The sequence below is a fragment of the Hevea brasiliensis genome, chromosome 8 (assembly GCF_030052815.1).
Source record: "Hevea brasiliensis isolate MT/VB/25A 57/8 chromosome 8, ASM3005281v1, whole genome shotgun sequence".
In the NCBI taxonomy this organism is placed as follows: domain Eukaryota; kingdom Viridiplantae; phylum Streptophyta; class Magnoliopsida; order Malpighiales; family Euphorbiaceae; genus Hevea; species Hevea brasiliensis.
In genome coordinates this window covers 99,878,956-99,891,880 of record NC_079500.1, presented here as the reverse complement: position 1 = coordinate 99,891,880, position 12,925 = coordinate 99,878,956, and the positions used below count along the sequence as shown (strand labels likewise).

Sequence of the window (12,925 nt, the reverse complement as noted above, 5' to 3'; positions counted from 1 at the left end):
AAAATTTATTTAAATTAAATTAAATAAAAAAAATTAATTTAATGATGATAATTTATTTTTTTAAATATAATTAAAAAATAAAAATTATAAATTATTCACATATAACATGGCAATTATGCTAATAAATGAATGATCCTCTTCTGCCTATTACTTGTCCGACTCTGTCCCCTGGGTTAGAGCAAAAGAGATTCTATGCATTGTTTTTTTTTTTTTTTTTCCTTTTCATTGATTATTAGTAATTATATAAATATTTATTAAGATATTAGTTAAGCTATATTATGATGGTGAGGCTTTGACATGATTTTTCTTTATAAAAATAGATTTATTATTCTCGTATTGAAATGACCTAATTTCTTTCTTTTAAATTAAAATATTTAAATTTAAGGCTTTTAAATAAATTTTAAATTTTTACCATTAGATTAAATTTTAATTATTTTACAATCTGTTTATTTTTTAAAAATACTTTCCTTACACTTTTAATATTTGAGCTATTCATAAAATAATTCATGAAAAATATTTTTTAGGTATTCATTAATAAGACAACATATTTAAATACCAAATTATTTATTTATTTAGGTTATATTACTATAAAATACAATGATTGGACACTTTAATTTTGCCTAATTATAAAAATATTTTTAAAATTATGAACTTGGGTATTATTTAATATTTATAGTAATTAATATACAAGTATGATAAATCTTAATGAAATTTATTTACAATACCATAATTTAATTAATATTTTTAAAATTTAAATTTATTTGAATTATGATTAAAATTTATTAGTAATTATTTGAATCAGTCCAAAATCCAATTATTATTATCTGAAAAAATATATAAATATATTTAATTTTATATTTTTAATTAATAATTCACATAAAAAAATATTTGTTATTCATATTTTATATTTTAGAATTTTAATAATTCTATAAAATATTTAAATCATATTTTATTTAAAATAAAATATATAAAAATTTATAAATATTATTATAAAAAAAGACATATTTTATATTTAATTAATTATTCATATAAACGAGTAATAAATACTTAATACGTAAAATTCACATTCAATCTAAATTTATCATGAATATTATTCTTTAAATTTGAATTCAATTATATATTATCTAAATTAGTCGTATTATACTTCGATTGGATTAGATATCTGTAAAAGTTGGATCCATTACTCACTCCAAAAGAGTTGAAATTGTTCTTCACATAATTGAGAAGACATTGAACTTCCTAGTAGCAGCCTTCCTTTTTCCTATATTTATGATTTGAGCAGGTAACTTTTAAGACTTTTTTTCAAGCCTTGCCTCCACTAATCCCATGGACTTAATGCTCTAAATGCAATGAGGAACATTATAAAAGGTTTCTCCTCCCACATTACTTAGAGAAGATAAGTTGCATAATTATGGACCTAACAGAAATAGCAAATCAAGGCCATGATACGTGGACATGAAGTGGGCCGAAGTCGAAGACAATTAATTAGGGTCAATTAAAAAAAAAAAGTTTTAAATGGATGTGCATCACACAATATTGCACATGAGTGGAAATCCACTTGGAGCTTCTTCAATTGGAGGTCCTTTGCCTTGAGTTATAAGAGAATAACTGACTTAATTTATAAAAGTTAATTTATAATTATTAAATATTTATAAAATAATTTAAATTTATATATGTTCAAAATTTTTTATAATTATATTTATATTAAAATATTTATAAGTAATTAATAAATAATTGATATGTTTAATAAAATGTAACTTATAAGAATATTTATTGTTAAATTATTAAAATATATATTAAATAAGATGTGAGATGAAGTTTTAAATAAAATAATCATTGATTACTGTATTATTAGTTTAATATTTTATTAATTTCTCTATATCATAATAGAGTATATTGATCTTATTATAATATTAGTATGAAGGAGGGAGATTTTAACAGTAGTGGGATATAACTTTATTATTTTATTGTTTGTTATTTAAGAATTCAGTTACAAAAGCACTCTCAAATTTAGATGAATATTTATTTATTTATTTTTTATTTAGTCAAAATTTTTTGGGGCTTATGAGGAAAACAAACTCCAAAGCTATATATATTTTCAAAATCTTAAAAAGAACCTTTATTACTTGTGTTCTTATATTGACATGGCAGTCAAATGATTTGTTTTCCTTTTTTTTATAATTAAAATATGGTGAAAAAAATAAATATATAATTAAAAAAAAAACCTTAAAAATCAATAAATGCAGCAACAGCAGCCAAACAAGACCGACCAGGTCCACCATCCACACAAAACAAATTGCAGTGCTCCTCTTACTTGACTCCGTCCCCACGACATCACACTAAAAGGAATCTTCAAAACGACACAGTAAATGGTCAACTCCTTGTAGTAGTAGCTAGTGTGCCCTAATATGCTAAAAGATCTTGCCTCGCATTGTTAATCTGCTTTCCCAACTCAAAATCCGTGACAAATTATAATAGCCCCGTTCGACATGTGAGATGAACACACATATAGGAAGGAATAGCTGCTCAAACCAAATATAGCATTCAAAATGTAACAATCAAACCAGGAAAATGAAAATTTTTTGTATATAAATGTGTATATATATTTGGAAAATTGAATACAAGGCCTAGATTGTTAGATATGCTTCCAATTTTAGCCTATATACATCAGATCCAATTGAACACAGATGGGATAGCATTACAATCAGGACAGTGCACAACTGCACATAAACCAGTCCTCCCAATCATCATAAGCTACAGTCAACACCTCCGCCATCAACAGCCAACTAGATGACAAGGTTAAAATTTCACATCAGGTGCCTGCCATCCACAGATTCTGTTGCTGCAAGTTTCTTGAGAAAAAGAGAAAACACTTGCAGGAGATGCAAAATTCAAACATCTCCATCCTGAATTCTTCTATGCTAGATGTAAAATTAGGGACTGAAACTACCCAACTGGATTATCATCACACTTATATCATCAATTGAGCCCCTCCTTGATGACAATTCATTCAGCTTTTTACAAGCAGAGAATAGTTCTGGCTTGTTAACACCTATGCATAAAGGGCGAACAAGATCTACTGCCTCTTGATTAGTAACCTGGAGAGGGGAAAAAAGAAATAAAATCAATTTTGAATCCAAATGGTTTATGGAAAAGAACTTACCAAAACAATCAAACTGATTGAGTATAGTTATAGAGATAAGAATTTACCTTGTCCCAGAGACCATCAGAGGCTAAGATCAAGAACTCGCAGTCAGGCTTAATCTTTAAAACTTTAGTTTCTGGTTCTGAAATCACCCATTGTTTCAGATTTCGATCTCCAATTCCTCTAGTTACAGCAAGAGACCCTTGTATTCTCCAAACACCATGGCAACAATCCACATAACCGCCCTGCATAAACAAAATCAAGAAAACATAATCAGCAAATGGGTCGGCTCAGCTACTACTTTTACCAATAATTGTTAAGAGTTGGAAATTGCTTGCTTACCAAGGCTTCAATTCTGTCTCTTTCGTCTTTCCTGGCAGGCTGGTGATCAGAGGTGAGAGCCTCAGCAACTCCACCACGACTCATAACAGCCCGGCAGTCACCGGCATTGGAAACCACAAGGTCGCCGTTGTGAATCAATGCTGTGACGCAACAAGCACCACCACCAACGCTTTGCTTTAGGAACTCTCTGTCTGTGGTCAAGTAGCCATTTCTAATTGCCATTTCAATTCCCATTTCCTCTCCGCATCTGCTTGAGACCTCTGCCATAATGTTCTTCTCCAAATTCTTCGAAGCGAATTCCGCTGCTTTTGAGCCACCATGCCCATCAAAAACACCGAAGAAAGCCTGTAAACACATGAATTCAGTCATCTCAATTCCAAATTGTAAAATCAGATACCAAAATAGATTGATACAATTAGAATATTATTATTAATCATTATAATATAAAGATTTTCCTCTTAACAAAAACCCATAATTTCTTATGCTAAACTAAATTGATTGAAGGGGAAAAAAGAAACTTCTTTTTTCTGTTTTAATTTCTATTATTTTTCTCAGAGACCAAACAAAACAAAGCCAGAATAAAAAGATTTTTACAAAGGGTACCTGTTTAGAATCTCCGTTGGCATCAACGAAAGCAGAGTATCGATCCTCCATGAGCCCTCTTCTCCCTCGTTTACAATAAACCGAATACCCATCTCCTTCAGCCTCCATAACCTCCACCCTCTCCTCCTCACGTCTCGGCGTCTCTAAACCAAATCCCCAAACCCCATTCATCACCGGGATAGCAATCCTCCCGGGCCTCTTCCTCTTCAACAACGCACCCGAATTCGCTTCCAACCTTTTCTCATTAACACGAATAGCCAAAGGCGATTTCGGAGACGCAGAAGGTGAAGACGATGACGCTTGTAACGACGATGACGCTTGTAACGACAATGACGTAGGGGATTGTGAGCCATGGATTGTAGGCGACGGACATGGCTTGCAAAAGATGGAAGACATTCTCGGCGATGAAAATATCGGCGAGTTGGGCACGTGTACCGCCACGGGGCCTGCCATCTCGTTTGATTTCGTTTTCCAAAGGTAACAAAATTTCCGATTTGCTTATCCTTCAACTGGTTTTCTTCTTCCTCTCCTTTTCTTCTTCCGTTTTCTGCGTAATGTTAATTCTTGCTGAACGAAACATTACAGGGAACGTTAGCTATATATACGCATGAAGTGGAGATACGGCGTCGTGTTTCAGGGGACTGGAGTTTTACCTGGGATTGAACGCTGGAGGTTTGTTTTAGCTTTTGTTAAATTATTAGTATTAGATATTTAGATTAGACTGAGCGTGAATGGTGTGGGCGGCTTGACTTGACTGGGCGCATTCAAGTCGGCAAGGGAAGTGTTTGAGCGAGTAGAAAATCGAGTGTTGTAAACTCGCTTTGAACGAGAGTGATAGTTGGTAACAAAGATATTTATATTAAAAAAATAAAAAGAGAAATATTATTATTTTAAATGTATTTGAAATTATTATTTAAAAAATTATTAATTAAAAAATATTTAAAAATAATTAAAAATTAATTTTAATTAATTTTAATTATAAAAAATATTAAAATACTAAAATAAATTTTTTAAATTATTTTTTTAATAATATTTAAAATAATATTTTTATTTAAAAAAATAACTTTAGGCTTTGAAATTCAGTACCCAATAAGGCCTTTTGTTGTTTGAGCTTTATGGACTAAATCCTTAATGGTCAAACACGTTAATTTCTCTGGCGCTTAGTTGGAGACTGAGTCTCTCTCTCTCTCTCTCTCTCGTTCTCTAATTTTTTTTATTTTATTTATATTTTTTTTTAACATGTTTTAATTAATTAATGATACTTATTCTAGCTGTTTGTCGGTTATCTTCAATTGGACACGTAGTAGGTTCTTGTTGGACCACGTCGGCGGTCAAAATCAGTTGGTGAGTATATAATATGACCACAGACTACGGTCTACAGTCGGTGAGACAAGTGTTTTGAGGGTATTTTCGTCTTCTTATCAACATTGGCACATACGTCAGTTCATGGATCTCCATTATAACATAGCAGTTTTTTATTTAAATCAAAAAATCAAATCGAATCTAATTAATTTTATTTAATTAGTTTAATTTTAAAATTTAATTAATTTAATTTAATTTATAATTTTTAATAATTTTAATTAATTAGTTTGATTTAATTATTTTTATAAAAAATAAAAAATAAATCAAATTGAAATTATTAATATATATATATCAATGAAATAAAAAAAATCGAATTGAATCCTAATATTTAGGTTTGATCGGTTTAAAATCAAACCGAATCCAGTTAAAAATCAAATGCTCAATTTATAAATTTTGATTTGATCGATTTAAAACTGAATCAAACTAATATTTATCGCTTTAATTGGATTTGATTTTCTCATATTAATCAATTTAATTCGACTTTTAAAATTTTTAATTTTTAATTTTTGATTTTATCGATTAAATTCGATTTGAAATTGAACCGACCATTTGCACACACCTAAATTCTGCATGCTGGGATTCTCTTTCAGTTCACAGTAAGTTTTTCTTTACATCGGACACCTTTTTTATAAATGAAAGAACCAACGAGATTTTTATTTTTATCCGAGATAAAATATATATTATTAATTATTTTTAAATGTAAAAATTAATTAAATTAATTTAATTTTATTAATTTAATTAATTAATAACTTAATATAATTATTAAATAAATATTTGAGAGTTAGTTAATGAAAAAAAAATTATCACTACTTATAATGAGGTATTACAAAGAAGCATAATGATAATTATTAATAATTATAAAATATTAGGTCTTATAAGTACTTATAAGAAAAATTATAAATATCAAATAAATAATAATATAAAAACTCTCAATAATTTAATCAAATAATATAAATTAGACTCTAATAATTTTTTATTTTTATTTTTATTTATCTTTTATTTTTTAAGCCTTTATATTTAATTTTAAATATTATACTCATTTTGTAATCAATCAAAATATTCTTTAAATTTCAACTCACTTACACTTTTTTTAATTAAAAATGAGATTGACGAAGTTATATACAGTAAAATCAATTTTCATAATTATTTAATTCTACAAATTAGAGTATAAATTAAATTATATATTCAATATTTGATATCTCTGCAAACCATAAGCTACAAGACACTTAAATTTATTTTTCAAAAAGCAAATAAAATCAAAATTAAAATCATATTGATTTAATTTAAAATTAACATTTATTAAAATTAATTTTAAACTGAATTGGAACTATTTAATTGATCATAAATTCAACTAAAGTTTTATTTTAAAAATAAAAAAATTTTAACTATAAAATTTAATTAAATTAAAATTAAAGTATTATAATAAAAAAATTTGAATTTCATTCGATTGATCACAGTTTCCTGATTACAAGAGCTTGTGGAATGACGTCTGATATTGCTTAAATATATGTCACTCACCTGACTTATATATCACTTGACAACTTTCAATTCACAGCCTAATTTTTGGATTGGACGCAAAAGTTCAATAAAAAGACAGTTTTAAACATTACTACATTATTATGATTTTTATTTAAAAAATTGCAAGAGCTATTAATATTAAATTTAAATTAACGTCATTAAGTTGTTTTCAATCTTATAGATTAGAAAATTAAGTCTTTACTAAAGTTTTAATCAATTAAAACTCAATTGAAGCACATTGTCCGGTAATATTAATGGTTATAGTAATGGTTAATCATTAAATATTAATTATTAATATTATAATTTAAAGTAAAAATATTAGATAAAAAATAATTATTAAATTAATTATTATAAGTAAAAATATTAATATAAATTTATTATACCTAATTAAAATACTTATTCAATATCTAAAAATTGATAAATTTTTATAAATAATTTTTTTAACTTTTATAAATATTATGCAACGAATAATATAAGTAAAAGAATTAGTATTTTAAATAAAATTAAAATATTAAATTTTACCTTGAAAATTATTGTAAAATGGGGTTTATATAAAAAATAAATTATATATAAATAATAATATTGAAAATACTTAACAATTAATTAATCAATTATTCAAATAAAAAATACAAAAAAGGCCAAACAATCCATAAGAGACATTTACAAAAACGACATTATTTATTATTATTATTATTATTATTATTATTATTATTATTAGTAACCCCAATAAATCCCAAGGCCAGCCCACTCCAAATTCTAGCAGTAGAGAAAGTGCACGTATTTGGACGCGCCACCAACAGACATGCGCAGATGAGGTTGGGAGCGGCAAAACCCACTAGGCTAAGGAAAAAAACAGAAGAGTCGAAAGAGATAGCCGGCGGCCGGCAGTGGCTAGAGAAAAATTCAGGAGTGGAAGTAGAGTGCATGTTAAAATTACAATATAAAAAAAAATCAGATACGGTATTAACACATACAAATCTGTCAATTTTGTAAATTCTAGATCAATTTCATTTCTTATGTCAGGGTTTCTGAATTGTATCAGTTAGAAATATTCGCATTTTGATTAGGTAAATTTAAATAAAAACAAGCTTCAACGTCGGAGAAAGATCTTTTCCAATCCAAACTAGCAAACGGCGGCTGATTTCTTCTTTGTCGAAAACCATGTACTGGCCAAGTCATACATTGGCTTGAAACTTAGAAGAACAAACGTCTCAACGAGCGACCTAATCATATCTGAGTCTCCGCACAATAAAACAAGCCCAGCACGAGAATAATAGAAAGGTTTAGGGGTGACTTGGTCAGAGAAAGTCTCCGTTTGATGGTTTCACGGGCAGCTATAAGAATCCAAATTTGTGTTTGCTATTTAAATAATATTCAAGATAAAAATTGAACGACAAAAATATATTTGCATAGTGAATTTAAATTAATTTGAAATTAAATTTTAATTATTATTATTATTAATTATATAAATAATTAAAAATTTTAAATTAATTTTTAATTTTCTTCAGATGGTTTACTTGTTTTTGGAATTGCTATCAAGCATCGCGTTTTAAAATATATTAAATTTGAAAAATTAATAAAAAATTTAAAAGTAAAAAAATTATTTTTTTAATTTAATAAAGTTAATTCAGTTGGATAAGAATGCGGGCATCTATATCTTATCAATTAAAGTTCAATTTCAGTGGAAGGCCTATAAACTATTTATTCTTAATGCATCAGCTATATGTGTATAATGTGCGAAAATGGATTTTAATTTTGGAGGATATTTATCTTCATTTATAAGCTAAATAAATCAGCTTATAAATTATAATTATAAATTAATATATTTATTTAAAATATTTTTAGTGTTTATAAGTAAAAAATAAACAAAAAAAAATGAATATTTCTATTTTGATTACTTATAAATTATATGCTTATAAGTTAATTTAGTTAAATATTTTATTGAATTACATTAATTTAATTTTATAATTCCATTCTATATTTTTTTTTATTAATTTTCATATTCATATGAAAATATATTTTCTTGTAATAGTTTAAATAAATTATTTACATTAATTTTAGTAAATTTAAAAACTATCTTTTATTAATTTTAATGAAATATTTGTCTATAAAATATTTATTTATTTATTTTAAAATTATATTATATTATAAAATAATTAAAAAAATATTTTGATAATATTATAATAATAAATATTAATTTAATATAATTTATTATTTAAAAAATAATTTAATACATTTTTTAATAATTTCAATAATAAATATAATAAATGTATCCATAAACTAAACGTATTAATTACTAATATATTTTAAATAATATATACTTATTTAAAATTTTAAATATTTATAAATTAAAATTAATTTATAAAATTAACTAATTTTTATAAATTAAATCAAATAAAAATTATTTAAAGATACATGTAATGGTAAATATTAAAAATAATTATTTTTTTTTTTGACAATATTTGAAATTACATGTTTTTAAAAAATATTGTTTAATTTTTAAATTTCAACTTCGACCAATATCAAAATGATGAAAAAAAAAAAACAATTCAAAATAAAGTTCACAGTCAAAATGATCTGCTAATGGTGCAGCTCATGCTCTTGCTCAATTGTCTTCAGGCCAGGAGAAATCAAGAGAGGACCTTGATGTGAGAGCAAGGCGAGGTGAGACTGTAGTCCTTGGAGGCACTGGGGGCAAGAGCCTTGAGGCCCAAGAACACCTCGCGGAAGATAAAACTTTTTAAACTATACATTTTTTTCTCCTTTTAATGGACTGTTTTAATTTGGTTTTGAATAATAGGGATGAACAGAGGAGGGCAGACAAGGAAGGAGCAACTGGGGACAGAAAGGTATCAGGAGATGGGTCGCAAAGGTGGGCTGAGCACCACCGATGAGTCTGGTGGTGAACGACAGAGAGAGAGGGCATCTCCATTGATGAGTCCAAGTTCAGGACCAGGACAGGACCAGGAGCTAGCTAGTCTAGCTAGTATTCTGGCTTTCAAGGGCTGCAGTTTTTTTTTTGGGTCTTAATAAGAACGTGTGCTGCTAATGAATGTGTAGGTTTTAGCTTAAGCTGTTTTCGATGTAGGGTTTGTAGTAGTTGTGGTTTTGTTTTGCAGCAGTAGGCTTAGTTTTGTGCTCTGTAACTGAGGCTTATGGGTTATCCCTTTTGTAGGGGTGCCCATCACTGCCCATTAATGTCTGCTTTTGTTAATAACGAACTAATATTTCCAGTTAATTCATCTCTAATTTATGGGTGTGGTTTTTGAATCAATTAAATAATTAAATAATTTGATATAAGATCAGTTTATAATAGTTACTAAATCAATAAAATACTTTATAGGATTTAGTTTATAATAATAAATTATAATTAAAATTTATTTTATATATTAAAAGGTTCAATGGGTAGTAACAAAAAATTATGAGGAGTTAATGTAATTTTACTTCTAATAACTACTGTAATTTTGCATTTTATATTACATCATCATTTTGCACCGAGCAATCCAAAAACTATTTATATACATTATTTATTTATTAGCACCATTATATTGAATAATTTAGTTATCAACTCCTAAATATTGCCAAACAATTGTAGAGAACTTTAATGTCTAATTTGTAAATAATTGTTGTATATTTCATTTATAAATAAACAAATCGTATAATCAAATGTTTTCTCATTATTTTTATTTTTAGGTTTAAATGTTAAACGCTAAAAAAATATGAAAGTGCATTAATTTTTATAATTAAATTTTAAAGTTTGTATAATTATTAATTAAATTTTCATGTTTGATTCAAATTGACTCAATTATTAATAAATAATTAATATGTGTTGCCTGAAATATAATTGCGTTTTTATCTGCATTTTCTTCCAATGATTTGATTTACTTACAAAGGTTGAGAGGATGAACTATTAACACAATTGTGTTAGTAAAAAAAAAAACTCTCAAGAAGAAAGTTATAGAGTTTAAAAGATTAACGGTAATATCACTCAAGAAAATGGATGCAATTCAATACATCACTTGAAAAATTGATACAGTTAAGTGAAAAATGTAATTTTAATGATATACTAATTATGATTTACGAATTTAAATTGAAATGTTAATAAAGAAAAAAAAAGTAATTAAATGATAAAATAATTTATTTAAAGAAAATTGACTTTGCATGGAAGGAATAATTTAATTTTGTTTTATTCTATTTATAAAGTTGTGTCATGTGGTTCTGTTTGTATGATTGTATTATATTGTTATGCATACATACAATAATATTGAACGTGTCACGACCTAATCTATGGGCCGGATCGGCACTAGGACCTGGGCCAGCCTAAAGCTCCCGAGACCCGTAGTAAGCCTAACTATTCATTAATTCAACTCTAAGGCCCATTTGGGCTCAATTTCAAGAAATCAACCGGACAAAGTCCGGCCATAAAGTGGACCTTTCAACGGGAAGTTTTCGACTCACCCGACCTGTAAACAAAATATATCATCAATTGGGGAGCTCATCTCACCCTCCACATACTCAAATCAACATAAAGATAAATGGGAGCTCAGCTCCCTCATCTAGTCCATCAAACATGCATATAATAATTTTACAGGTCCACATGACAATTTATATTACAGACCCGAATCATTTAAATATTTCTAACACATGCGGAAATTTTATGAGTAAATAAAATTACACAAATATTGATAAAACAACCTGTGAAGGTTAACCACAATAAAATCCTCAAAAATGTTGAGAGTAAAATATCAATTTTAACCATAATCTCTATAACTATCTAAAACTAATGCACCAGTGAAATGCAACACAATAATTTCACATCATAACATCAAAAGGTAATTTGGAGTACTCACACACCCATCATAATATATGGGCCGATCCCTATCTGATTCTCTTAAATCCAACAAGAACTTCATCGGACTTCCATTTAATAACCAAATCAGAACTCAAGCCGTGTCTACCAATATCTCAAGCCGTGTCTACCCATCCTATCCATAGTCCACACCACATCACGCCCAAATTACCACAACAACATCCATGGCACCTTAACAGTTGTGAATGCAACATAAAATGTGCATAGAGTTTAACTACATAGATATATGCATATAAATGATGCATGGGCATGCTTGAATATATAATAATATCGAAATTACAATTAAAATTAATATTTTACTCAGGAAGAAGAATCGACAATTACATTACAATTATTTAATACAAATGACTCAATACAAATCAAGAAAATACCAAATACGTCGTAAGTCGTGTCGAAAATCCGGCAGAGTCTCCCCTATACCTAAGACCTACCCAACTTGCAAAAAGGCTCAAAACACACGTCTATATTCGCAACCCATATATCCACAACTCAATCACATCACACAGCCCCTCCTGGGCCCATCAAATCAGTCATTCATCACAATATGTAAAATTTCAATTTAGTCCTTATAATTGATCATTTTTGCAAAAACTGCCCAAATAAGCTCTAAAAATTATAAAACTTTGCCTCGCGGTCTTTAGCAATGTTACTAGGCTATTGCAAAAAGAATCATAATTTTCTGAGCTACCACGAATATTTTATGAATTTTTAATCATATTTAAGCACTAGAAAATTACGAAAAAGCAAGGTTCGAATTTACCTTTGCCGATTGATAATGGGGTAGCCAAAACCTCAGACTTTTTCAATTGAGGATACCTACACAAAGCCCACAACACGGGGGTTAGCACATAAATTTTTCAGAATTTTCTAAGCTCATTTAATGCTCGGAAAAAGGACCCACCAAAATTAATTTATGTCATCGACGAGTGGAGCGCTTTGGTACTCTCGGTTTTCTCGTGGGGTTTACGGTTTGTGAGAAATCTATCCCAAAAGTCAAAATGGGCTAAAACTTCCCGGGCAAAAATTGGACAAACCGCTCGATGAATTTTGGTGTTCTTGGTGTCTATGGAAAGCTCTTGACGAGT

At 27.8% G+C, this 12,925-nt stretch overlaps 2 protein-coding genes across 2 annotated transcripts; one reads left to right on the top strand and one right to left on the bottom strand.

The window, feature by feature from the left end:
- Positions 1–2,566: 2,566 nt before the first annotated feature.
- On the bottom strand, positions 2,567–4,745 carry LOC110647724 (probable protein phosphatase 2C 25). The gene is made up of 4 exons (XM_021801680.2): positions 4,091–4,745; positions 3,488–3,832; positions 3,211–3,390; positions 2,567–3,098 (listed from the first exon to the last, which is right to left on the bottom strand). Exons 1-4 carry the CDS (start codon positions 4,541–4,543, stop codon positions 2,934–2,936), a joined length of 1,143 nt encoding a protein of 380 aa, XP_021657372.2. The 5' UTR covers positions 4,544–4,745; the 3' UTR covers positions 2,567–2,933.
- Positions 4,746–7,780: 3,035 nt separating this feature from the next.
- LOC110647723 (em-like protein) lies at positions 7,781–10,212 on the top strand. Its single transcript, XM_058150849.1, has 3 exons — positions 7,781–7,892; positions 9,563–9,700; positions 9,771–10,212. The coding sequence occupies exons 1-3, from the start codon at positions 7,781–7,783 to the stop codon at positions 9,998–10,000; spliced, it is 480 nt and encodes a 159-aa protein (XP_058006832.1). The 3' UTR covers positions 10,001–10,212.
- The last annotated feature ends 2,713 nt before the right edge of the window (positions 10,213–12,925 follow it).